We start from the raw sequence: 27,613 nt of genomic DNA, 5'->3' as shown, positions 1-27,613 counted from the left end.
AGCTAGCAGCGAATGATAATGACCTCAGAAATCTGCTGTTAGCTCGACAACAATAGGGTGCTCAGTCTACTGGAAAATTGTGTTCATCAGCTAACTCTGCTCAGTTACTAATTGACATTGCCAAATATTTTAAGAACAATTGGAATGCACAAGCAAAAAAAAAATGAAGATCTTAATCCTCAGACTTAATTTTTTTTTGGCCTGTTTTGTTTGCTTGGAGCAGGCGATGGCTATCACAAAACTAAATGGGGGAGGGGAGAGAAAAAAGAGATAAGAAGGAAAAAAAGGCAAGAAAGAAAAACTATCATATTGCTGTCTAGCCTATGTATATGCAAGGATGTCCTGCACAAAAGCTTCTGATTTGTTCTGCCATTTGGACCCAAATATGGTCTGAGACTCATTGTTTAAGGAAAATTCCACAAACAAAAAGAGATATCACAAGGGTTCCAAGCCAGCTGGTCAAATAATTCTTGCCCACCTCTAAATACTAAACAAGAAGTAATGAAGGTTAACAATATTTTATTTCGTCTTTGCCTCCCTTGATTTCCATTGATCATGTAACTTGGCCTACTTTATTTAATGAACTGGAGGGTCAATGCATTCAATTACCCCCTTCCCACCATCAAGACTTCAATTATCCCCACACCAAAATTATGGGAAAATGCAGAAGGTAACTACCCTGTTGGATATAATGAACAGTATCGTTTCTTACTACATTAAGTTTTAATTATTCTGTGTGCTATTTCCGAAGCAAAATCTGAAGAACACAAACTTTTTTTTTTTTGAGCCAGAAATGAGATAGGCCGGGATGCATGCTTTGATATGTTTTTAGGAGAACGATGCAGAGATTAATTCCATCAGGGGGTTTGCATGCAATCAGGCAACCACAACCAGCATAGGACGAAAACATATGTACTGCTTTCTACATGTCAGGAAAGGAAAAAGTGTGCTTCTGAGTTTCCTGTTTCCCAATAGTTTTCCTTTGTATTGCCTGAGGTGGCAGAAATGACATCTACTATTGTGTGAAATTATTGGAAAGTCAAATAAACAAAAATAAATGATAAATACAAAAAGAAAAGGACAGGGAAGTGATCTGTGTGCAGTCTAGTTTTGTCCATTTTCTATTAGAAAATATGACCTCTCAATTTGTCAAAGGTCCTAGTTTTAGCAGTTGATCTTAAGCTTAGTTCTCAGCAGTCTGGAGAGCTAGAGAACAAATACATTTTCTGGTTCAGTGGAGTCATTTTCACATGTTCACTGATTCAAACATTCTTTTACTCACATAACAAACAGCTGCATACCACATTAGCCTAGCCAGTGACAGTCACACATCTCGGCAATAACTGTTTGATTGCAAACTTGACCCTTTCTTCTTCTCAGCCTGAGCAAGACATTTTTAAACAGCCACTCGGTTCCCAATCCTCCTTTGCAAAGAATTACATCAGATAACAAAGGACTTCTCTGCCACTCTTTGTAAGCCTTCTTCTGGAGATCTGTTCTAAGAGGCTCTCTGTCAAAAGGTTTTTTTATGATGAATTCAGAACTACTATCATGTTAAGAGCAGCGATTTATAAAGAAGAATTCATTGGTTGAGATCGGAAAAAAATAGTTTCTCAGGCCCTACTGACCCAGTTTTCAACAAAAAAGAGAATCAAGTGATGCAAATGAAGTTTTGAGACATTGTTATGCTGTCTGAGAAATTTGTAAAACCCTCCATTTTGCAGTAATTTCTTAATAAAAGCCTCAATAAGTATTGCATTCTTACTTACAGGTCCAAAGACTTTGGTCTTCACCTCGCAGGTTTCTCTATAACAGGTAATGGCAAAATGCCAAAATGCTACATTGAAAGATATATCTAGTTTAATATCATTTATGCAAAATCACACTTGGTTTTGGTTTTTAAAAACTTGACTAGCCAGGCTTGCTTGAGTGTTTTTAGCTCAAGAAAAAACTTAATGCCAGACTTTTCCAAGTATATATAATTTTGTTGTTGTTGCATTCATTTCCAAATTATTCACGAATCCAAAATAGACATTTTTAAGAGGAAAAACTTTTTTTAAGTCCCTTAGAAAGGACTCAGTCGGTAGACACATTTATCAGCTGATTCCAAGGTAGAAATAAAAGTTTGTAGATAACTCCAACTGTATTTTGTTTTGGGGTTTTTTTTTTCTTTCTCAGACATATGCAGTCTTGGAATTAGAAAATTTCCACAGAGTTGGAAAACTGAGAGTGTATTCCTTTAATACAATATGTATTTGGAAATAAAGAAAATGATGGATGTGGGGAATCAAACATTGGCTATCACTTGGCCAGAAGGTGAGAAAGACAGGGTAAATGTGTCATTTCCAAAGCTAAACATTTGTTATTAGGCCAAACAGATAACATCTTTTAGTTTTCAGCCAATTTTGGATTCTCAAGGAATTCCTGAATTCAGTCAGCATTTTATCAGGGTCCTTCCCTAAATTTCAGAATGTCCCAGACTCTCTCTCTAGTTCTATTCCTTAGGTTTCTCTAGCCTAATATTAGCAGAGCTGAACTACCTGGCAGGGGAACCCTCCCATCTGAGCCCAAAGAAAGACATATCCACTGTTTGACACAGGGTTACGGTTCTTTCCCTCCAGTCTCTGAAAACAGCAAAGTTTTATAAAGTACTTTTAGTATCAGGCCGTGAAAAGCGGAAACTAATCCCTTTTATCTTAGCACTTTCCAGTCACTAAAAACAATTTTAATCACTCTCCACACTATGAAATTAGCCCCTACGTGGTACTCGTGCTCCTATTTAGAATTTTCTAATGTGTCTCACCAGTAATAAATCGCCGACAAGGCTATGGCTCCTAGAGTAGACAGTGTGTTTCATGGGTATTTAAACAACAGCATTAAGTACTATAGGAATCTGTGGAATGTGGAGCACAGATTTATGTGTCTTAAGAGTTCTTTACTGGTTTGTAATAAGCCAGCAAACTAACGCTTTATTTTTATATTAATTTTGTCCTCAAAGTAGGGTATACTGAAGCATGACAATAACAACAAACTAAACTAGCATATACTTAATAACTGTAACAGAGAATTGTCTCCGATGCTAAAATATTTATCGAAATGGGGTAGGGGTGGGGGCGACTAAAAAGAATTAACCTCGACAGCCTGCTACCAGATCTTTAACAGTGGGCAATGTAATGCCTTAAGGTGCCTCAAACTGTCTTTCATTTTCTAGACTTAATGGCTGATTGCAGAAATCAATGTTGCCATTAGTAACAGAGTATTTGTTATGGCATGATTTCCTCTGTTGTTAGCCTTGCAGAATGATTACAGTATTAGCAAGGTGCTTTCCTTATAAAGGGCTAGAGATAGAACGTTCCATTTGCTGTCCATTAGCAAGTGGCTTTGGAAATAGGGACGAAGCCAGAAATCTTACCTGCCGTGGTGTGGAGATTGTAATTCAGCTTTCTTAGGCTAAGACTTTTTATTAAAAAAAAAAGAAAAGAAAAAATGGATGAGGAAGCTCAATTGCTTATGAACATTTATAAAGAATGTTTTTGGTGGGGAGGGAGTTGTTATTTCATAAACCTACATCAAAAGTGAATGTGGCATGTAGTACAATTTAAGGCATGAGCCTAAACTTTGACAAGTTCCCAGAATATATGTGGGCTTAGCTGAAGGTGATGAGATCCACATGACAGAACCTCCCAGAGAGATGGATCATGGTTTTTAGAGAGAAAAAGGGACTATGGAGGCCATCTAGGCCAACTCCTTTATGTTGCAGTTGTGGCAGAGAGGGAATTTGAACAGGGGTCCTGTGAACCCTTTCCATTGCTCCATGGGTATGAGTTTAGATGGGGAAAATTATATTGGGGAGGGATTGTTTCCACACTACAAGAGTGGTCTATTTGGGAGGGCTGGGAAAATAATGGAGGTGTATTTTTAGGGAAAAGGCTAATAGGGGCCCCCTCATCCAGCTCCAGCTATGGATAATCCAAGAAATCCTGAAAGATCCTAGTTCTAGAATACCATGGGAGAGGCCCTCAGAGAAGGAAACAGGGCTGGGGCAAGGAGAGTTAGTGGTACACAGGAAAAAGGGACCTCCAAATGTCTGAGATGAGTAAGAGATTGCTTTCCACTCCTATATGAAGGATAGAAAATGAAAAGATCAAAATCTGTTTAAGGTATAAAAGAGAATGAGAGCAAGGGGCCAGATGACCCATGTTCTTAAAAATCGACAATGACATAAGACTAAGGAGGAAATTGTATCTATTTTCCACTTTGAAAGACCTAGATAAGACATTGATGAGTAAAGACAATTTGAGAAATGTTTCTAACTCTGAGGTTTTCCATTGGTTGATGTTCACTTTTTTCCCCCAAATAGAAGCCAACCTACCTGAGGAAGATGGTGATGAAGGATGTGGGCTGTCTTCCTGAGCACTTCCAGTCTGAGAAAGACCCCCACCGACCCCACTCTCCTCGGTAACATTGGAAGAGCCCGGTGTGGTGGACCGGCTCACTGACTGGGATTCCTGGTCACTGCCAGAACCCCGTCGCTCCTCCAGGCACCCTTGGAGGACCTCTTCTTCAGCTTTCCTGTCCCTTTTGTGGACTCGGGAGTGGACAACAACCTGGTGGTAGGTTCGGAACACTCGGCCACAGTCTGGGCACTCAGTGGGCTTCTCCTTCATATTTCCATGACTTTGCATGTTGTAATCAAGTCCCTGGTTGAGACCATGTGACAAAAAATCTCTACTGCCTTCTAAAGGGTCTAGTTTATTTGGCAGGTCTCTTCGATTGCCCATTTTAGTGCTGTGAACCAAATCAGCAGGCATTTTCTGCTTGGAGCCATCTGTTCCTACTAACACATACTCCCGCTTCTCCTTATCAAACAGAACTCCGGCGTTTGCCAAAGTGTCTTCATGGTTGCGCTGTATCTGCTGCTCTTTAGACAAGAAGCCATGTTCCATGGCCATCCCTCTTGCCATGAGCTGCCAGGCCTGATAGCTATTCACAGGGTCCATCTCGGCCGCTTTGGCAGCTGCCTGCAACCGTTCTATGCAGCTGGACTTTAGTGGCGGCACTAGGTTGAGGCAACCCAAGAGGGAATGTTTGTCCCCTTCGCCAAGGCTGTGGCCCATGCTCGAGATGGGGGACAGCAGCTTCCCCAGAACCTCCTTCTCTTTCATAGGCAAGTCCCCCTTGCTGTAGAGTTGGCTGGGTTCACTCAGGGTGGCCTTGTCTGGGGGCATGAAGCCACTCTGCAAACAAGAGAGGTATCGAGAATACAGGTTGGCATGGGCCTCCTGGGACATACCTCCCATGGGAACAGGTACCTCTGGGTCACTGGGAGACTTGTTCTTGACAGAAAGCTTGTTGAGGTGAACTTTCATGTGATTCTTGAGGAACCAGGGCTCCTTGAAGCGCCTCCCACAGATCTGACAGCAGTGCTCAAAAGAATCCTTGTGTTTTCTCATGTGGCCCTTGAGAAACCACGCCTGACTGAACACCTGACCACACACTTCACAGCGGAATTCATTGGCTGACTGTTCCCCGCTTCCATTGGAGCCCTGGCCTTGGGCTGACTCAGCAGTGATATGAGCCTTCTCTACATGGCTGATCAGTTCCTCCTCCTGGGAGGCTGCAAAGTCACACAGGGTACATTTATAGGGCTTGTGAAGGATCCGGATATGACGGTCCAACTCTTCACGTTTCTTGAACTTCCCTTTGCAAAATGTGCAGCGGAAACCTGCTGTGGGAACCACCATGTCTTCTTGGACATTGGCCGGCTTTGGTGAGGGCACTGGATTCGAGATGTCAGGGACACTGTGGTTCACCGGCAAAGACAAGTTACAGTTAGCCAGAGGAGGCTGCTGGGAGTGTGGCAGAGGCTTCACGTCAGGCCGTGGCTGCAGGAGACTGCTCTTCATCTGTTTGTCCCTCAGGATAGCTCTTTCCTCAAGTTCATGAAGCAGCCGATTCTCCTCCCGCACTCTCCCGCGGCCCTTTCCCAGGTTCCCAAGTTTATGGGTCCTCAGGTGTATCTTCAAGTTCCCCTTCTGGGCTGCCCGGTGGTCACAGTAGGGACACTTGAAGGGCTTCTCACCAGTGTGTGTACGCATGTGGAGGGAAAGGATGCTATTGAACCGGAATCGCTTCCCACACAGCGGGCAGGGGTATTTCCGATTCTTCCTTGCGTCATCCTCAATGTCACTCATCTGGGACATGATGCCAAGGTTCTGGCCATTCAAGAACTGCTGCAGATCCACCCTTCCATTCAGACTGGTGTCCACATCTCGGTTGAGCTGATTGGCCAAGAGGGCCATCTGGCTGCCAATTGGCTGGCCTCCCATGGACACGTGGCTCTTCTCCTCTAGGGGAGTGGAGGCCTTCTCTTCAGAGCTGGGCCTGGTCTGGAGCTCCGGGAAAGCATGACTGAGCTGAGATGTTATCTGGTGCAGCTTCTGGCTCATTGAATACTGACCATTAAGGATCGTGCTGTTAAGATGGGCCTCAGCCTCTGGGACAGCTGAAGAAACTCCAAGGCACAAACTAGCTTCCTCCATCCCTGCAAGAAGGAAAAAAAATAAAAGGCCATTTAGATGTGGGGAAATGGTAGTTAAGAATAATGAATCAAAAGTATCAGTTGGCAGACAATTTGCATTTTAGGCTTTACCTACACATAATAATGCTAAGGAATTATGGTCAAAAAAACAATAATAAAAAAATGAATTATTAAATGCCAATTATGCAATATGGTGTTGCTCATCCAATTTGTTTTAGCGGCAGATCTTCTTCGTTGTATTTCCTATTTACAGACTGCAATTATTCATTCATATTTTAATTATTAATGTTTTACCACTTTCAATACCTAATAACAAATCGAGAGGCTACATTTCTTCCTTTCCTCTTTTTTTCCTTCCCTTGTTCCCCCTCCACATCTCTTTGCCAGCAGACTTTGTAGCATCTGCACCTGTTTGCATGAGTTAAGTTCAGGACAAGTCTATTGCATACTCTTTTTTTCCTTTCCTTTTCTTCCCTTTCCTTTTCATTGTTTCTTTTCCTTTTCATTCCTTTTCCTTTCCTTCTCTTTTCTATCCTTTTCCCTTTCCTTCCCTTTTCTCTTCTTTCTTTTCCTTTTCTCTTATCTTTCTTTTTTCCTTTCCTTTTCTTTTTTTTCTTTCCCTTTTCTTTTCTTTTCTTTCTTTTTCCTTTTCTCTTTCTTTTCCTTTTCCCTTTTCTTTTCTTCAAAGTCCAAATTGAATCCCACTTATAACTTTTGGTTCCATTCACTACATCGAACACATTTCCCATTCTGAGATGAAGACAGGAGTTTTATGATTTGACCAAAAAAAAAAAAAAACACCCAATGATGGCATGATATTTACTGGCTTACAATAAAACAAGATAATGTTTTGGGGAAAAAATAAGTAAAGGACAAGCTTTAGAACAATAAAAGGGATTTTGCTTTAGTCAACAAAAAGTGCAGTAATATCTCATTAAGCTGATTAGTATGCTGCTTAGAAACAGTACTAGGTGCTGTAACACATGATTATAATCATAAAAATCCTTCAGTGTTTGCAAGTAAGCATTAACGAGGTATATTAAATTTTAAGGAGACTGCCACTAGCAGCTTTGCAAACCTCTGAGATTAAGATTTAACCCTTGTGTTCCAAAACATTGTTGTGGTGTCATTTTAAAACTCAGTCCATCAAAAGAAGTATAAATTATCTTGCATTGGAATCTTAATGATTGCTGAGAATGCTCACATTTGAGTTGCAAAAAAAAAAAAAATACTCATGAGATGCAGCGGACTGTCTCTGTCCTCCCATTGGCAAGATATCCAAAGTAAGGGGCTTTGATTTGGTTTAAAGAGCTCTTTTATAGAACTAGATAAAAACCAATTAAAATCCAGGGAAGGTGCCATAGGAAGTCTCACCAAGTTTAAGCATTTTTAATAACTTTCCCAATTTACAGTAATGAGTAAAAATGGTACCTGCAGTATGTGTTTTGCAGAAAATTAGAACTCAAAGCTGTTTGTTAAACACAAAGGCTCAATGCTGGTCTGCATAATTGTCCTTAATAGTTCTCTCTGCCACCTCTCTAGTCTAGGCAAGAAAACTGTATCCGTACAGCTCAGAAAGGGGGAAAAAATCTCTTCTAAAAACAGAACATGTGGGGAAGGTGGATTTAAAACCTAACAAAACCAGATCTTATCTCTCACTGCTATTTCCTGATCTCTCTTCCACCTAAGTTTCTAAATATTTTTTTGCTACCAGTGAATTACCAAACATATTAATGTCTTTTTCCTTCCCATGTTAAAATACATTGGCTAGCCGGGTGGCTCAGCAGTGACAGTCAGCTATAGCCACGTCTGATTTCTGGACCAAATGACTCCCTCTCTGGCCCGCAGGGGATGAAGCCAGACTCCGGAGGAAGTACACTTGACCCAGAGGGAGGCTCATACTCCATGCTTTGCCGGGACCCCCGCCAGGCAATCTAAGAATGACATGGATGGTCTCCAAGGGGAGTCCTGGCTTCTTTGGCAGGAAGTCGGAAGCTGTGATTTCTATCTTGGGGAGGGGGTTGAAGAGGAGGGAGAAGGCAATAGAGAAAAAAAAATCAGGTTGGCTTTGGAAGAGAGAAAAGGTGTGATCCTGGATATAAAAATAAATGGGTATACATGATGATAAGAAGGAGAAAATGTACACACGTGCTAATGTTAAAGAAGTCTCAGAGCCAGAATCTTGGGGGAGGGGTGCAGGCAGGGCAGTGATAAAAGTTTAAATTCTATGTCTACTTGCCAACAATATCAGAAATGAATCATTTACCCCCTCACTTACAAAATAACAAATCTCCAGTAGAATTAGGTGTTAGGGGTAGGTACGTACCTTGAAAAACAGGGACTGCTTGGGCAGGATTGATGCCTACATTTTAGGGGACACTTGAAGCACCCTCATCAGGGAATGGAGATACTTTACTCTTTCCTTTGAGTAGAAGTCCTCAATTCAACCCCCAGGTTCTCTCTTGAGCAAACTGGGATGAGAATGAACCCTGAAGCCAAATAGAATTCCTCAGAATTCCACCCAACCACCTTCCTAAAATTTTGAAAAGAGTCAAGGCAACACATTTATTTTGGGACCCTATCTCAAAGTACTGCCCAACTGGTCTAAACAAAAGACAAGAAGATGGGAAGATTAGCTACTTTCAGGTTGATGTTTATGAAATAACTCAAATTCAGCAAGAGGGAACAAAAACAAAGATGGAATTTCAAATGAAATGAAAATTTTATTTGAATGAAAATAATTGCTTTCTAAAACAAAAAGTAAAACAAAATTTATTTTTCTAAAATAAAAAGAAATTCAGGTTGAATTTTAAGGTCCTCCACAATATGGCTCTTACCCACCTTTGTAATACTATTCAGACAATCAAGTCTATTAGTTATTCCCCACTTGAACACCATCGCCTCCACACGTTTACATGAGCCACTCTTATGCCTAGAATGTATTACCTGCAAATTTTTAACTTTTAGTATTCTTATCTTCCTTCTAGTCTCAGTTCAGGTGCCACCTCTTCAGTGAAGCCTCCCTTAGTTATCCCAGTTATTAAAGCTCTTTTGATTCCAAATTACTTTATATGAGGATAGAAGCTCCTTGAGGGCAAGAACAGTTCCACGTTTGTCTTTTTATTCAAAGCACCTAGCACAAATTCTAGAATGTAGAAGGGATTTAATAAATTCTTATTAACTGATATTTTTTACTTACTAATGAACTAATTATGCCCAGTGAACTACATATTCCTTGAGGGCAGTGGAGATTACATTTTATTTTTGATTCTTTGCATCCCCCACCACCACCATGGGGCCTTGTACATAATGGTTGCTTTTTTAAAAGAGTTTGTTGAATTGAATTGAATTTTCCCATTCATATTGAACAAGGCAATATTTCAGCCAGTAAGTTCTAGGTAAAGATTATTCAGATTCTTTTCAGGTATAGTATTTTCTTTTTTTAGTCTCCAAAGCTAATCAGGGTCATCTGATTTGGTTTTACTGAGCTGGTGTAATGGAAGAACACTGGATTTAGAGTAAGAAAATTAAAAAATAATAAGAAGAAAACTCTTCAGAGTTTGATGGGACCATGGTAGAGAAAAGACAGTAGTAATCAATTCTTTGTTTCCATCTTCACTTCCAATGAGAATGATCTTTGCCCTGAGAACAACAGAGTAAAAATTGCCAATGGGGAATTGATACCCAAGATAAGTTAAGAGAGCACCAAACTGCCTCATATCAAGTCAAGTCACCTGGACCACATGAACTGCACCTCCTGTACAGAAAGTACAAGAAGATGTGGTTGATGATATTGAAAAGTCTGTGGGAAAAGGGAAAAGTCCTGCAGCATTGGAGAAGAAGAAATATTGCCCACATTTTAATTCAATTTTTAAAAGAGGGGCAAATTTCAGTTTGGAAACTGTAGACCAGTAGGCTTGTCATGGATTCCTGGGAAAATCCTAGCAAAAATTGGCAAGAGAATGGTTAGTCAACATTTAGAAAAGGAAGAGATGACTACAGAGCCACTTTGGTTTCTCAAAAACAGCTCTCAGCACACTAAATTTCCTTCCTTCCTTCCTTCCTTCCTTCCTTCCTTCCTTCCTTCCTTCCTTCCATCTTTCCTTCCATCCTTCCTTTCTTCCTCCCTTCCTTCCTCCCTCCCTCCCTTCCTTTTTTTTTTTGACAGTTACTAAACCTGTAAATCGGAAGAAGGCCATAAATATAGATTACTTAGAATTTAACAAAACATTTAATAAAATACCTCATGATATTCTTGTGGAAAAGATGGAAATGCAGACTAGGTAATAACAGAGTTAGATGGATTATTAATGGTTATACTCAAAGAGCAGTCCTTAATGGTTCAGCGTGGTCTCTAGATCAAAGCCCCAGGGACCTGTACTTAGCCATATTCTGTTTAACATTTTTATCAATAATTTGAATCATGACGTAAATGCTATGGTCATCAATCTGCAGATGACACAAAGTTGGAAGACATATGAAGCACCCCGAATGAAGAGCCAGGATTTTAAAAGATCTTCATGGGCTAGACTCAGGCATTGGGATGAAGCTAATAAGATGAAATTCAGAGGGTACATGTCAAGTCTCACATGGACACGAGTTCAAAAAATCAATTCTACAAACATATGATTGGACAGAAATTTATCTGAAAAAGATCTAGGGATTATAGTAGACTGCGTGCTCAATATGAGATAGAAGGGTTAGGCAGCAGTCAAAAAAAAAAAGATCCCCCAAACCTCATACTCTTGTATGGTTCCTGGCTCACAATAGGCACTTAATAAAAGGCTTGTTGGCTTGAGTTACTGACTGCATTAAAAAAGGCATGGCTTCTAAGAATAAGGGAGTGCCAGTTTTACTGTACTCTGTTCCTGCTCAGAACACAGCTAGAGCATAGTGTCCACTTCCCAACACTATAGTGGTGAAGGGTATTGAATCCCTGGCACAGGAGGATCAGTGGAGGGAATTAAGGATGTTTGACCTGGAGGAGAGAAGACTTGGTGGGGATATAATAACTGTCTTAACATATTGAAGGCCTTTCCTGTAGAAAAGTCATTAGACTTGCCCTGGGGCCCATCTCCAGTTGTCCTGATCTATATCTTGCCATCAGATCCAGATGGCTCCAGAGGAGAAAGTGAGGCTAGTGACTTTGCACAGCCCTGCCTCACTTAAATCCAATTCAATTTGCAAGTCATGGCAACACCTTTCCTGATGTCATGGTCCTTTTTGAGAATGAAGAAGAAACAACAACGAGTCTTGCTCTATTTGACCTCAAAGGACAAAACAAGGAGGAATGGAGAGATCTCATGAAGAGGAAAATTTGGCTTGATGTCAGGAGAAAAAACTTCCTAACAATTAGAGATAATAATAATAAAAAAAATAGAATGAGCTGTTTCCTTTTATCGAGCATCTTTAAGCAGAGGCTAGCTGACCACTTGTTGGATATAATAGAGATACTTTTTAGTTATGGATTGTACTAGTTGGGCACTAAAGTCCCTTCTGAGTCTAAAATTCTGTGGTTCTGCCATGGATTCAAATTCTAGTTCAGATACTCACTACCTCCACGACCCTAGACAAACTACTTTACAGTTCTGGGACTCATCAGTAAAAACAAAGGAATGGTACATAAAGTTACCTTCCGGCACTAAATCTATGATAAGCCAATGGTTCAAATAAGATGCCAGGTCAAATACTAATGCTAAACATCTCATTTGGAATGGGCAGTTCATTCATTCAATAAATACTTATAAATTACCTGCTATGTGTAGGGTCCCATGTAATCTTCAAAGTCACAACCTTCTGGAGTCTCATTTTTTTCACTTGTTAAACAAGGGAGGGGGGAGTAGGGGGATCCTTTCAGCTAGCTCTAAATCACTCCTATGTTGAATTCCTTTACCAGTTTGGTTACTTACAACGTATGTGATTTTTGGTAAGTTCCCTCTCTGAGTTTTCATTTCCTCAGGAAAAAAAGGGATTTTTTGACTAAATGACTTTTAGATTTATTCCAGATCTAAATCCTAGGATTCTAGAGAGAAATGTTCATAACAACTATCAAATCATATCCTCCAAGTCCACCATGATACATAATACATCTCTCTCACTGAAACAAGGAAACTCTGTAATGAGAGTTGTTCAACACCAGGTTTGCAGCAGGGCTAGCTGCGTCCCTAAACACTTCATTTATTGCCAAAATGCTAGGATACACTCAAGCATTTATCAGAATCAAGGTGATATTACCAGGGTTCAATTCCTAGGCTAAATACTCAGGAGTATACTACTACAAAAGGGACCTGCCTACAAACTTGCAATTTATGTATGCCTTCCAAGTGCCAGCAAATGGGATGGGACCCTGAATAAAAGACGAAAAACAAAAATGAAACCAGCCCCCCAAAAAGAGGTAACAGCAGTTTTTTACTTGATCTGCACAATTTCGTATTTCCATGAGGGTATTCTTAGCTTATGTAACCCACCATTGGATACACATATTATCAAAATACATTCTGTCTCATCTTTCACATCATTTAAGGTACAGTGAGCCATTCAGCTGCCTTTGATGGTGCTAATAGTTATTTTGATTTTGCATTTCTGCCTCCGAGACTATTTCCTGTGATATCAATAACAAAAGTTTTCACTTAACTATTCCAATAGAGCACTTAATTGTATCTTTCAACTTTGAAATGAAATTTAAAACTATTAGGACACCAGAAATGCCAGCTGCTGCAAGCCTAAACAAATTTAGCACAAAAACATGGTTTCATTTCACTGGAATTGGAAATATATATATATGTGTGTGTGTGTGTGTGTGTGTGTGTGTGTGTGTGTGTGTGTATGTGTGTATATATGTACATATATATATATTTATGAATAGACCAAAAAATATAGGTCTTGCCAGTAAGTCACATAAAAAAGTTTTATCCTTATAACTTGAAAAGAATAGCTGGGAAATAAAATGAATTTCAAAATAAACATTTCAGCTGAATTTTTTTTCGATCAAAGGTTGTTGTCTAGCAGAGCACAGCCAAATGAATATTCCTTTTTATCAAGGTGAGTGAGAAAGTACTGCTTCTGAGACATAGCCGAGCTCTTGCTGCCCACCTTTGCTGTGAAGAGAGGGTTGAGGCTGAGCTCAATAAACAAGGTGATGCTGTAAATGTCGCTGAGGATTGTAAATGAAATAATCTTTTGCCATTTATTCCTGTCAGAAGACACCTTCCTCAAAGTCAGTGAATCTCTTGGTACTTCCCACCTCTCTACCCTGCCCTGTGTTATTAGTCAGTCATAGCATCCAATCATCAACCAGGCTTCACCCAGAATACAATGCATTTTTATTAAATATATATGAATATATATGTTTTATATATATATGTATGTGTATATATATATATATATTCTCTATTGTTGCAGCTGAAACTGTTTAAGGTTGTTATAAGCACAATACACTCCTGTTCTGAAATACACAACACCAGACTACTGAACCTTTTCAGGGTCATTAAACAGCTGTAAACATTATTACAAAAATAAACCAGAGATTTCATGCTTACATTTTAGCCCAGAGCTTGGTGTGCTGAGCAAGTACATTTTTTTCATCTCTTACAATCAACGTTGGTGACATTTGGACATCCAAACAAATTACATCACAAATATTACTGAGGTGGGGAGGGTACTGAGTGGTATATTTGCCAGATGATTAATAGATAAACAGTGGGGCAGTATGGTTGACCTATTCTTCTTTGACTGATTTGTAGACAATGCTATCAGACAGAGCTAGAAATAGTTAAATCTTGGCTGAATTCATTAATGCAAATATGGTATTAAAGCCCAGCTGGGTAGTATGTTGATTCTGCAACTAGGAGAGCCAAGTTTGAGAATGGAATCTAACATCCTAACTCTAAAGAATCACAGAATCACATAATTTAGAGTTGGAAAAGATGTCAGAGACTAGTCTACATCTGAAAGGAATACCTATTGTCATATAGAGAAATGGTCACCCAGCCTCTGGTCAAAGACCTCCAAGGAGAGGGAATCATCAGCTATCAGTGCGACCTTGAACAAGTAACTGAACCTCTCTATACCTGAATTTCCTAATCTGTAAAATGAGGGGATTGAAATAGATGGCCACTTCCAGCACTAAAACCATAATCCTACAATCAATGACCTCCTCAGGGATCCCATTTTCCTTTTGGACAACTCAAAAGGAAAAGATTCTGGCACTGTCATTAAAAGCATGTAGGATTTAAGCTCCTTGAGGACAGGGACTATCTCACTTTTGTATTTGTATCATTGGTATCAAGCATGGCACCTAGAATATAATCAGCACTTAATTAATGCTTGTTAATTGATGTATAGCCATTTTTGCGCTAAGTCCTAAATGAATTCACCAGTGCAAAGTGAATTCATCAGACATGGTCCAGACTTTTATCTGAGCAGAGGTTCCTTGGAAAAGTAAGGAACAGGAGAAGAAAAACAAATTGGGTTGGGAGGACAGGGAGCTGAGGAGTGTGGGGAAAAGGGTCCTTTCCACGGAAGACCTTCAAGTAATGAAAGAATAAGAGATATCTTTTTGAAATTGGGGTAAGGGAAAGAACTGAAAATATCTGATGCCAAGAATATCAAAAGAAAAAGGAGACCCATCCACAAACTGTCCTGATGTCCTTCGTGAAGGAAAAAGAAGTCACACTGTTGGTCTTCTGCAACTAAGACAGGGAAAAATCCAACCAGGTGATTAAATCTAAGGATCCAACCAGCCATAGAGAACCTTGGAACTGGAGAAAAGAACAGGCTGAATATGACACTGGTTTCAGGCTACTTTCATCCCCTGCTACCAAATCCATCAATGCAACCCATCGTTTATCATGGAGTTAAGCTGGGATATTGCTACAGGTGGCAGTCTCTTGGGATCTGCTGCTATGCCTTCTACCTATAAGGCTGCAAAAATATAGGGCACTTTTATTCTACCCTGTGTCTGATGCTGTCAACAAGAATCCAGTGCTTGGCTTGCAGAATCAGCCCAGGACACAGGGAGCTTAATAAAATGGAAGTACTTAGCACTGGGTGCATGAGATGAGAGACCAGTCTGTGATTTATCCTTTGAAATGAGGCCTCATGCAAGCCCTCCTTAACCTCTGAGTGCTATGCCTAGGGAGATAGCACATTCTAGTGGCAAAGGAAAATTGTCAGTTTAGGCCTCTTGGACACCTGCCACTGATTAAATGGAGACCAACCATGGCTCTTTTATACACTCACCATTAGCACCTTATTATATTTTTATTCTATAAATAACCAAAGTATTTAAAACTTTATTATACGATATCTCTCTCCAGATACTTTATGTGTGTGTAGGTCTTATTGCCCCTATTAGATTATAAATGCCTTGAGGGCAGGAACTTAGTGCTATATCACAGAGAAGATTTAGAGCTGGAGGGGGACTTCTGGGGGTTTTTAGTCTAAGCCCTCTCATTTTCCAGATGAGGAAAACAAGGGCCAGAAAAGATCGACTGGAGCAAAAGGATCTAGAGAGGAGAAGGAGCAGAAAGCCATCACAAATCAGGTCATGGATCGAGGATCACAGATTTTGATTTTGGAAGAGGCCGTGAGATCCAAGCTCCACGTTTTTATAGACTGGGTGAGCAGGGCTCAGAGAATACATGACTTACCCACATTCAAAGAAAATATCAGCCTTGGCATGAGACCCCAGACTTAGCTGACTGGGTGTGTAATGCACCATCCACTATAACAGAGCCTCAGGCTGCTAAAGGTAATGGGGGCACTTCTGCACCAGGACCACCTAGTGCCTACTCCATTTCAGAGTGTATTTGAGACAGAACTTTGTGGGCATTGAGGCTGAGCTGAATTTTACTGGGAACACCACTTGTTTGCCAACCCAGATGACTGACTCTAGAGGACCTGGGTTTAAATAATGCCTCTGAAGTTAGTGACCTTAGGTATGTCATTTAACCCTGCTTGGCCTCAGTTTCTCTATATGTAAAATGAGGAAGTTGGATAAGGTGACCTCTGAGGTTCCTTCCAGTTCCAAATCTATGATTAGTATGTAGGTTTATGGCTAGAATTCGCCACCAGCTCCAGTTGCCACCTCTACTCTCTCCCTCTACACCTGCCCCCCACCCCAGATAAAGGGTCTTTTCCATTTGCTTAGCCTTTCTCGAGCCAGAAAAACTGCTGAACCTCACTCTGAGCCTACACTCAGTCATCACAGGACTGTGAAAGGTGGTCAGGGGGAATTATGTTCACTGGTTCTCACTAGGTCCTATGGTAGGAAACCTCCCCACTGCTGCCCTTCTTATCTCTGTGCGTATCTGCTAGGGCCAAAATCCCTTCTAACCTCTTACCTCTCCCTTGTCCCTAGCCACCTCAGTCCTACACTTCCAAAGCTAATGGCTACCTCTGCCTTTCTGTCCTGCTGTAACCTTTAAGAATGCCCTACTGTTAAAAACAAGCAAAAAGACCCCCCCCCCCCAAAAAAAAGCGAGCAAACCCTCCCCTTGGTCCTGCCTCAAATGGTGTAGTGGATAAAGTGCTGGACCTGGAGTTAGGAAGAGCTGAGTTCTAATCCTGTCTCAAATACTCTATAGCTAAGTGACCTTGGACAAGTCACCACCTTTCTCAGTCTCACTTTCTTCATCTGTAAAGTGGGAACAGTCATCACACCTATCTCACAGGGTTGTATTAAATGAGATAATACATGTAAACCATTTTGTGAACCTTAAAGCACTATAAGAATGCTCCCTTGCAAGTACCTTACCTCTCCTCCCTCTTTTCAACACCTTTTATGTGTTGTCTTCCCCTATTAGAATGTAAGGTACTTGAGGGCACAAACTATTTGTCTTTTCCTTCTATTTTTATCCTTGATGCTTAACACAGTATCTGGAACACAGTAAGCATTTAGCAAATATGTATAATAAATTGATAAATTGATTTAACTTGATTAGCAATTATTTTTATTATAATTTCAACAGCAATATTCTAAACCTTCTCTTCTCCCCAAGTTCCCTATACCATCCACTTACTCTTAGAAGAAGTTTTTTCTATGGCTTTATTGAGAAAATAGAGGTCCCTTTATGATCTTCCTCTTCACCCCCATTCCAGATGCCCCCAAACCATGTATGTCACTCCCTCACCCAATTTCTCCTTTGCTGCATCCTCTAAAGATGAGGTGGCCCTTCTCTTTAACAAGGACAACCTGTGCTCTTGATCTCCTTTCTTTCCACACCTTTTGGGATCTCATCCCTAAATCATTTCCCTTCTTCCATTTTCAGTCACTTCTTATTCTCTGGCTTCTTCCTTGCTATCTACAACCATGTCTAGATGTCCCTTATTCTTTAAAAAAAAACACAACCCATTTTCACATGACCTTACAGTTGTGGGCATTGCTATTATAGCCGATTTCTTCCTTTTACAGTCAAACTGCTGGAAAGAATTTATAACTGTCCCCTTCATTTTCTCACCTTGATACCTACATCACTTCTTAATCCCTTGTAAACTGGTTTCTGACCCCACTCCAACCAAGAGAAATACTCTCTCTCTCTACTGTAAAGTATCAAAAACCTCTTAACTGCTACATACAATGGCCTTTTCTCAGTCTTCCTCCTACTTAACCTCTCTGAAGCTTTTGACACTCTTTTCCATCCCCACGTCCTGAATATTCTCCTCTCTTGGCTTCCATGATACTGCCCTTCTCTTGGTTTGCTTTTATTTGCCCATTTCTCCTTCCTGTTTGATAGTTCATCATATATGTGCTACCCATCAGTGTGGGTATCCCCAAAAGCTGGGTCCTGGGCTTTCTCTTCTTTCTCTCTACACTCTTTCTCTTGTTGATCTCCTCAGCTACCACAGATTCAATTATCATCTCTGTGAAGTTGACTCTGTAATCTCTATTCCCAGTCCTAATCTCTTTTCTGAATTCTGCCTGCTATACATCTACAATAATACAGTACAATACATCTCCACTTAAATGTCCTGTGTATATTCCAAACTCAATAGACTAAAACATGTAATTCCTTAAGTTTTTTCTCAAACCCATCTCTCCTCCTCATGTCCTTATTTCCATCAGTAGGACAGCTATCCTTCTAGACACCTATGTGCTCAATTTCAGTTATCCTTGACTATTCCTCTTCCTTCAAAATTCAAGTCTACCTATTCAACCAAGAGAACTGTTTTGTCATGTGTACCGTTCTGTTCACTCACATGGCCACTATCCTAGTTCAGTCTTTTATCACATCTCATCTAGATCATTTCAATAGACTCTAAATTGGTTCCCCTGATTTCATTCTCTCCTTTCTTCATTCTGTACTTTATGCTATAGCTCTCAAAGATCTAGAGAACCCTAGGAGTCATCAAGAGTGTTCCAGGGGATCTAGGAAGTCAAAACTATTTAATTAATAATACCAAAAATTTCATTTCTAATACAATAAATATTGATAGATATCTAGGGATATACTGAAGTCAACTCAGACCACTAAAAGCTGATTGCTAAAATTTTAGTGTGAACCTTTACTTCAGAAATCATCTAAAGCTACAAATCAGGGCTTGGTTTCTTGTTTTGTTGATTGTCTAGATTTGAGAGAGTGATAATTATGCAGATTAAATTTCAGAATGTGTTATGGATACTTTTTTGGTGGGGGAGATCCAATTGTTAAACATTTCCCAGCATACCCCTGGATATTATCCACATAAACAAAAGTTCTTTTGGGTCAGGGGGGTTGCTCATTAATTTTTAAAGTGTAAAAGGATCCTGAGACTAAAAAGGTTGAGATGCACTACTCTAAAAGTGGAGATTTAATATTCCTAAAACAATAATCTGGCCATGTTGCTTCAACTCTCAAAAATTTTCATTAAAAAAAAAATTTTTTCCACAACCTGGTTCCCTTCTACCTTTCCAGAGTTCTTTCATAATACTCCCTTTCATCTACTCTATCTTCAGCCCAACTGGACTACCAACTGTTCTCCAAACTCAATATGCCATCTCTTACCTTCATACAGGGTGACTACCGTGCCTTAAATAGAATACATCCTCAGCTCCTCCTCTTGGAATCTTTAACTCCCTTCAAGGCTCAACTCAAAGGTCATAAAAAGCCTTTCTTGACTTCATCCATCCCCAGTCCTTAAGTGTTCTTGTATTTGCTTATCTATATACCTGTTATGCTTCCCAACCCTACTCTAAGCAAAATAACATTTGTTTCATTCTTGGTATTTGTAGCTCCAGGGATTAGCAGAAAGTCTGGTACACAGAAGGTACTTAACACATGCTTGTTGATGATTGATTGACTTATTAGTGCATTTTCATTTTTGTGTCCTTAGAGTCTAACAGGGTGCCTGGCATAGGCTAAATGCTCAATAAAGAGCTGCTGAACTGAATTACTCAAAACCAAACACAGCAAAAAGCACATAGTAGGTGTCTAATGCTTTCTGACTGATTATTTGATTGGTCCCTTTTAATATGAAGTTAATGAGGCATTTGCCTCTCATTCCAATCCTGGGGAGCCAATAGTTTCCTAACATGCTTTTACCCATCTTCATATACAGGCATGTCAAGAGGATGGGACAGGATGCTGGGATTTTAGATTTCTCCCTATCTTACCTCAGAGATCTCCTATAACCTCTCTACTCTACTCAAAGTCACGGCCCATGGCATATGCAGGTTTTGCATCATTTGTAAAATTCAATAAAGAGCCAATTTCAAAAGCCAGCCATGTAATCAGTCGTGGGTATTGCGATTTGGTGAACAGCTGAACAGAATGTCTTTTCGGCCATAGACCATGTGTGTATGTGGGTCACAGAAGATTAAGTAAACCGGGGAAGCAAATGGTTGGGATAAAAGTTGAGCATCTGAGAAATGCAGCTCCTATTTTTAAGCCTCCCCATGCAATGAATAGAAGAATCATGTTGACTTTAAGGAAGCCATTTTTTCTCACCCCACCTCCTTTCTGGGTAGCTGAGCCATAGCAGGGAGGTTCTAGGCACTGGAACCTGGGATAAAGGATGCTCTTTACGACTGAAACATCATTGAACAGAAAGTCATTTTTTAAAGAAACATCACAACTTTTTTTTTCTTCCCACAATTCAGGTGATAAAAAAGTGTTCCCATTCTATCCAGCCTGAACAATCTTTTGCAGGAAATATCTCCTAATTCAGTGTAATTGATTTATCTATGCTGTGTCCACCCCATCTGGGAAAGCAGCAAAAGTGAGCTTTTAATGAATGACCCACCTTTAATATTATATTGCAAAACTGAAAAAGATACTAGCAGTTATCATGAAGCATATTGATTATTTTCTTCTGGCTGACTCCCTTTCTCTATCTTTTTTTTTTTTAAATAAATTTTGTTGTGGCAGAAAGTTGGATATTTAATCTCCTATTAACATGGCGAGGCTGCCTGTTACAGTGCAGTATTGGAAAAAGATGCTACCTTGAAGCCTTGGAAACCCAAGAAGCCTCCCCCTCCTCTTCTACAAATGCCTGGCCATAGAGATAAAATGGGAGGGAAGGGCTGAGTGGGGGACCTTATAACCCATTTTACCTCTGATTAAAACAATTGAAATCTGAATGCCACTGGACTATAGGATCATGCTTATTTCCATTTCACATGGGCCTCAAATGTGATTTGGTGCAAGTCTAAATATAATGTAAAATGCACATATGCAACAGGGATCAAAGTCAGGCTGATTTTGAAATATTCATAGAAGATGGCCCAGTGAGATTCTGTTCACAGGGGCACCTGTCAGAGACATAAGCTTGGATACAAATCATCAAATAAGTGCACAAAATCATTACCCCAAAAAAAAAAATAAAAATCCAGGCATACAATCAGATATTCAGTTGTCGGCAGCTATTGGATGGCGGCCAATCGAGAGAGCTCAGCAGGCTCTAGCTTTAGTCTTTTCTGGTCCTTGGGGCCCCGGTTCAGTTCCTCTTGTTACTACACAGGTCAACTGTCTGTGCCTGGCATTGACTTCCCTGGCACAGACTTCTGGGAGAAGAGCAAAAACTGGTCCATAAGTTCCCTTTGACCTAAACGGCAGAAACATCTGCTGGTTGAGTCATGAGCTGCTTGTTGGCCAAGTTTAACAGTAAGGGAGCCTGCTGTGGATCAGCTCTCTCAGCAGTAGGTGTCACTGCAATAAATAGATGGATTTCAGGGGACGGAGACAAATTTCCAATGAAAGTGCAGGAAGGAAGGGGGAAAAAAAGAGCCTAATTTTCCAGTAAACAGGTTGCTTAAAGAGAGAAGAATCATCTTTCGTCTGTTCTATAATATATGGAGAAGATTGAACATGTTTGCCCAGGGAAAAGAGCCTTTGTCGCATGGGGAATGTCATCTAGAAGCAAAAACCAAGTGTACCATGAGCCCTGAGTGCAGAAATAATATGTGGGTGGAAAGGACACTTTCTAATTATTCAGGAACCAAAGCAAATGCACCTGAGACTACAGGTCTCAGCTCTTGGAAAAAAAAAAAAAACAAAGCAAAGCAAAACAAAAAACAACACAGGGTATATTCCACAGCCAGCCCAACACAAAATGTTGAAGTCAAGGATTTTTTACTGGACCTGCCTGCCTGAGGAACACTGACCTTCCCTCTCCCCAGTCATATTTTAAAGCACTCATTCCATTTTATCCTTATGGCCAGTAATGAGGGTGTTCAGGTGCAATCATTATGGCATTTGTAGAAGAGGAGAAGGAGGAAGCTTCTTGGGTTTCCACTCATTCCAGTCCCATTTCCATTCCTATTTTCTGTGAGCTAATCAGCTAATCAACACTATGATCCTAATGGTTGCTAATGGGGTTAGTATGTTACCCCTCTAAAGTAACAATCCCACCTCCTCTTCCTTCTCTACCTCTTGAGCTCTGGATCACAACTCTCATTAACATAGAGGTGAGTGTGAGCACAATCTGTGACCTGTCCTCCATCTGACATTATTAATTCATTGTGTGACTTTGGGCAAGTCATTGCCTTCTCTGAAGCTCAGTTTCATTATCTGAAAAAATGAAAGAGGGGTTGGATCAGATCTGATCAATGAACTACAGGCATTTATTAAGCTCTGGCTACTTGTCAGGATCTATAATAGGTAAATGCTAGGGATATAAATACAGAACTGAAACAGTCCCTGCTTTCAAGACTCAAGTTCTACTGGTGGAGATACTACGTAATATATGTAGGTGCATACAAAATAGATATAAACCAGTGGAGATAATATATAATATGGAGATAATACATATATGGAGGTATATAAGAAATGGATATAAATCAATACCAAATGATTAGGGTTGGGGGAACTAACATCTAGGGATATGAGTAAAGGCCTTATGTGGAAGGTAGATCTTGAGCTAAATCTTGAAGGAAACTAAAGTTTCTAGGAGATGGAGGTAAGGAGGGGGTGCATTCCAGGCCTGGGGGATAGCCTGTGAAAGGTATGGCAAGGACACAAGGAGTGCCATGTATGAGGAAGACTACGAAGGCCCAGTTTGACTGAACCTTGGGGAGAATGATGGGGAAATCATGAGTAATAACACTAGAAAAATAGGTCGGGACCAGGTTGTGAAGTAATAGATGCCAAGTAGAATTTATTTTTGATCCTAGAAATGATAGGGAGCCATTGGAGTTTAATGAGAAGATGATCCTTTTAGGGTCTTTCTTTCCAGCTCTGGGACTAGGTGGTTCTCTGTTTCTATTTCCATTGTTTCAACTCTTTTTAAGTCTTCCTGCTGAGTGAGAAACTCACCAGCAGAGTTCCCCTTCCAAGTCATCACCAATCACCTAAAAAAATGCCCAAGCTAAATATCACTGATGCCATACACCAGGGGAAACGTTAAAAAATGAAGCAATTAATGTGATTTTCCTTTGCGTGGGAGGAAATGCTATTAGTGACTTGATCCATATCCATACCCGGCATGATCTGGCCCCTGCAAGGTCTGTATTTTATGGTTAAGGACTAGGTGCCAATTTCCCAACTCTGTCACCTTGTAGCACAAGCAAACATCCTTAATTCTCGGTCTTTATGAAGTCCTTGCTATCTTTTAAACTTGAATAACACAGCTTGTAGGTAGGATAGAAACCATCTGCAAATGGCATTTAAAAGTCAATTTATGAAAGCTGAAGACAACAACGTTACCCAGAAGCATATAGTGTATTCTTATTTCAGGTTCTGTGACAAACACAGAATTTTCACATTTGATAAGAACATAATTATGCCCAGTGATTAGCAGAACTGAAGGTCATTTCAGCTATAAGCAGAAAATTCATCATTTTGTTATGAATACAGCCATGTTTCTATTCTACCTTCAGCCATATATGTAACCACCAATTCTGGCGGCAGTACAAAAAGTACTTCATATCAACTTTTCAAAGTCTAATTCAATTTGCAGGGTCAGAGAAGAGATCTTAGACTTTGGACATTAGATCCCTGGGGGTTAGTGCTCCTGGGATACCCTGCCTGTTACCTTCATCCCTCTCCAGGATGCAGTTCTGACTCATCCCCTCAGGACTTTCTCTACTATGCCATAGAATCTTCTTCAACCTGAAAGCTCACTCCACTGCTGGACTACTTCTCTCATTGGAAGTACCCTCCACCCCTGTGGCATCTCTCTCTCTCTCTCTCTCTGATTGACTGGTTCCTCCCCAAATCTCCATACCCCTGGAGTGTATCTACCAGGGGGAAGGAAGCATGCCATTTAGTAGCTTTGTTTTTTAATGAGTTACTCTTTTTAACTAGATGCTAAGAGGCAACAGACAAGGCAGCTAGGCAGCTCAGTGAATAGAACACTCATCTCAGATTCAGGAAAACTCATCTTCATGAATTCAGATCTGGCCTCAGATACTCACTAGCTAGACAAGTCACTTAATTCTGTTTGCCTCAGTTTCCTCATCTCTAAAACAAGCTGGAGAAGGAAATGGCAAACCATTTTAGTATCTTTGCCAAGAAGACCCCAAATGGGATCACCAAGAGTCGGACATAACTGAAACAAGAGAACAAAAACTGAAGTAGGGAATGAGAAATTAAGTGAGTTTCTCAGGGTCACAAAACCAGTCTGTGAACGAAGCTGGACCTAAACAGAGGTCTTTTTGACTCTGAGTCTGGCTATCAACCACTTCCTATTGAACCTCTTGTTTAATGTTATGGGGGCAATCATTTTGCCTCTCTGAAGCTCATGTGGAAAGTGGTCTGTAAACCTTTGTAATGCACTATATACCTGTTATTCCTGTTACTACTTTCTATTTTATATATTAATCTAAACCTATACTCAGTTACATACCACCATGTCAAATTTGCTGTGTATTGCCCCTCTAGCTAAGTCATATACTTTGTCTAATATCTCTCAAAAGGCCTAGCATGTTTGCGGCACACAGTAGGGGCTGCCATCTGCACCATCTGCAGATGGCAAAGTCCCACTAGGCTCCTGATGCATGCTCAGAAGTAGAAGGGAAATAAGTTTAAGGGCTTAGCAAAGTATCTGGCACATAGTAGCCCTTGATAAATGACTGTGGACTGACTAAAGTGCTAAAATGCTTTGGGATAAAAAAACAAACAAACCAACCAACAAAATCCAACTTCCTGAACAGAAAAAAGTGGCGAACCTGAAAAGGACCAGTCTACCCCCCATCAAAGACCAAAGGGACAGAAAAGGAATGCCTTTGATTTTCATCAGATGACACCAGAGTGATGTGATAGAACATGACTTACTCCCATGAAATGCATAAATCAAAGAGGCTCATAAATTTAACAGAATCGAGCTCTTTTCTAGAAGTGGTTAATTACTCATAAACAGCATATATTTTATTGCTGTGGAAGTCAGTAGCAGGCTTTTTAAACGCCTGCATGTTATGAAATCCTAGCTTTATACAACCTTGGGACTGTAAGAGTCAGGAATTACATTTCTTTGTAATTTGCCCCTTGCCTTTGCCCCAACCCCCTGGAGTGGTATGATTGTCACTAATGTAGACCGTCACTGAATCTGCCCTGCTGTGGCCCTGCCTAAGCTGTACCCCATTTTATGGTAAGATGTGATCTTTCCGTGCGAACTAGGCAGAGACTCTTTACTCTCTGCTCAAATATTTCCCTTGGTTCCCTGCTTCCAGCTACAGGAAGTCTGAACTCCTTAGTCTAGTACTCAAATCTCTCCAAAATATGACTTTCTCCTGTCATTCTGGCATCATTTCCTACTTCCCCAACCTCATTTCCCACTGCAATGAGCCTTGGCTAGTTTGGAGTCAGAGGACCTGGGTCATGGTCCTCCTATTACCCTTTCTAAATCTAAGAATAGGGGCATAGCTTAATCAGAGCTATAACAGACCAGATTTAGCAATGGCCCACATTGGCTAAAAACATACAGCTTGGGGGGGGGGGGAGGAGCAGGGGAACTGTGGAGAGGGATGGAGGTAAGAGACAGGTAATTCCTAGCTCTCACAGTCCCAAGGTTGTATAAAGATAGGGTTACAAAACATTCAGGCTATCAAAAAGTCTGATATTGACTTCCAGGGCAACACAATATCTTCTTTTTATGATTAATTGGTCACATAGGCCTGGGTCTGCCACTCATGTAACCTTGGGAAAGTCATCTTAACCTCTCTAGGCCTCAGTGTCTTTCTCTGTATAATGGGGATAATAACACCTGTGACACTTAGGTCATAGGATTACTGTGAGACTCAAATGAGATAATGGATACAATGTCCTGTGAGAATTTTGAGGTATTACATAAAGACTGGCTTTTCATAAAATCAAAGAATTACAGAATTTAAGAGTTAGAAAATACCTCTGTGGCTACCTCTATGTGAAGAAAATTCTTCTCTACAATAATAATAGCTAACACTTATCCAGAATTTTAAGATTTGCTTAGTACCTTATAAATTTTATCTTATTTTATCCCCTCAACAACCAAGGGAGATATGTGCTATTACTATTCACATTTTACAGATGAGGAAAGTGAGGCAGGCAGTGGTTAAATGACTTGTCTAGTTTCACATGGCTCACGAGACAGAATTTGAACTCAGGTGTTCCTGAGGCCCAACACTCTAACTACTAGGACACCAAGCTGCTTATAATACAATATATTACAATATAATGTAATACAATACAACATAACACAACACAACATAATAATGAGAAGTCATCCTACCAATTTGGCTTGAAGAGATCACTACTTCCCCAGGTGGTCCTTTGCCATTTGTGGACAGCTCTAAATATTAGAAAGTTTTTTCCTTCTATAGATCCTAAATTTTCGTCTTTGTAACTTCCCCCATTACTGTCTTCTGTGACAAAGCAGAGTAAGTCCCTGTTCTTTACCATTGTGCCCTCCTCTACCTTTCCAATTGATGAAGTCTGTTTTCACCTCCCCTTCAAACCTTCTTTTCTCTATTCTACAAATCCCTGGGTTGTTTGTTGTTGTTTTTTAAACTAATCTTCATGTGTCACGATCTTAAGTCCTTCACAATCTTAGTCCTTCTCCTCTAGGTCTGCTCCTGCTTGTCAATTCATCCCAAAACACAGGTCCCAGAATTCAATGCTTCAGATGTTGTGTGACCAGGGAAGAGCACAGAAGCACTGTCACCTCTTTTGAATGTAGCATGAGATCATATTCTTCATCATATCTAGCTTGCAGGACCTTATAACCTCTAGGTCTCTCAAACAAACTGCCACCTTGCCCTTCTGTCCTCATCTTCACTTAAAAGGCTAATTATTTTTAATCCAAGTAGATACTTTGATATCCCTGTGGCATCACCTACATGAATACTCCTTCTAGTAGGGGCAGTGAATAGATACTGGGCCTGGAGTCAGAAAGATCTGAGTTCAAATATGACCTCAGACACTAGTTGTGTAATTGTAAAACTGGAAATAATAATAGCACCTACGTTGCTATGAAGATCAAATGAGATAACTATAAAGCACATAATACAGTCTCTGATACATAGTAGGCACTTTCCTCATTCCTTCTTCCCTCTCTGCTTATTTTCCTTTTCTCCCTTCCTTCCTTCATTTCTACTTCCTTCCTAAAAAAAATGATTCTGTAGAGCACAATGCTGACTTAAAAGCTCCCTTCCCATAAGGTTTCTTTCTTCCTTCCCTCCCC

General features: G+C 40.2%; 1 protein-coding gene across 14 annotated transcripts in view; it reads right to left on the bottom strand.

Moving 5' to 3' along the window:
• The window catches only part of ZNF536 (zinc finger protein 536), a 615,457-nt gene that overhangs the window by 346,032 nt on the left and 241,812 nt on the right, over positions 1–27,613 (bottom strand). For all 14 annotated transcript variants that reach the window (XM_069082602.1, XM_069082593.1, XM_069082598.1 and 11 more), the window contains one exon: positions 4,373–6,544. In XM_069082602.1, coding sequence (XP_068938703.1) covers positions 4,373–6,542 — 2,170 coding nt within the window. In that variant the 5' untranslated portion in view covers positions 6,543–6,544. The remainder of the gene's footprint in view (positions 1–4,372; positions 6,545–27,613) is intronic.

This window comes from Petaurus breviceps, unplaced genomic scaffold (genome assembly GCF_028583685.1).
Source record: "Petaurus breviceps papuanus isolate PSGF00001 unplaced genomic scaffold, PetGlider_PUasm1.0 171, whole genome shotgun sequence".
NCBI classification, from domain to species: Eukaryota; Metazoa; Chordata; class Mammalia; order Diprotodontia; family Petauridae; genus Petaurus; species Petaurus breviceps.
The sequence above is the reverse complement of the archived record's forward strand: the minus strand, read 5'-3'. Positions and strand labels throughout refer to the sequence as shown.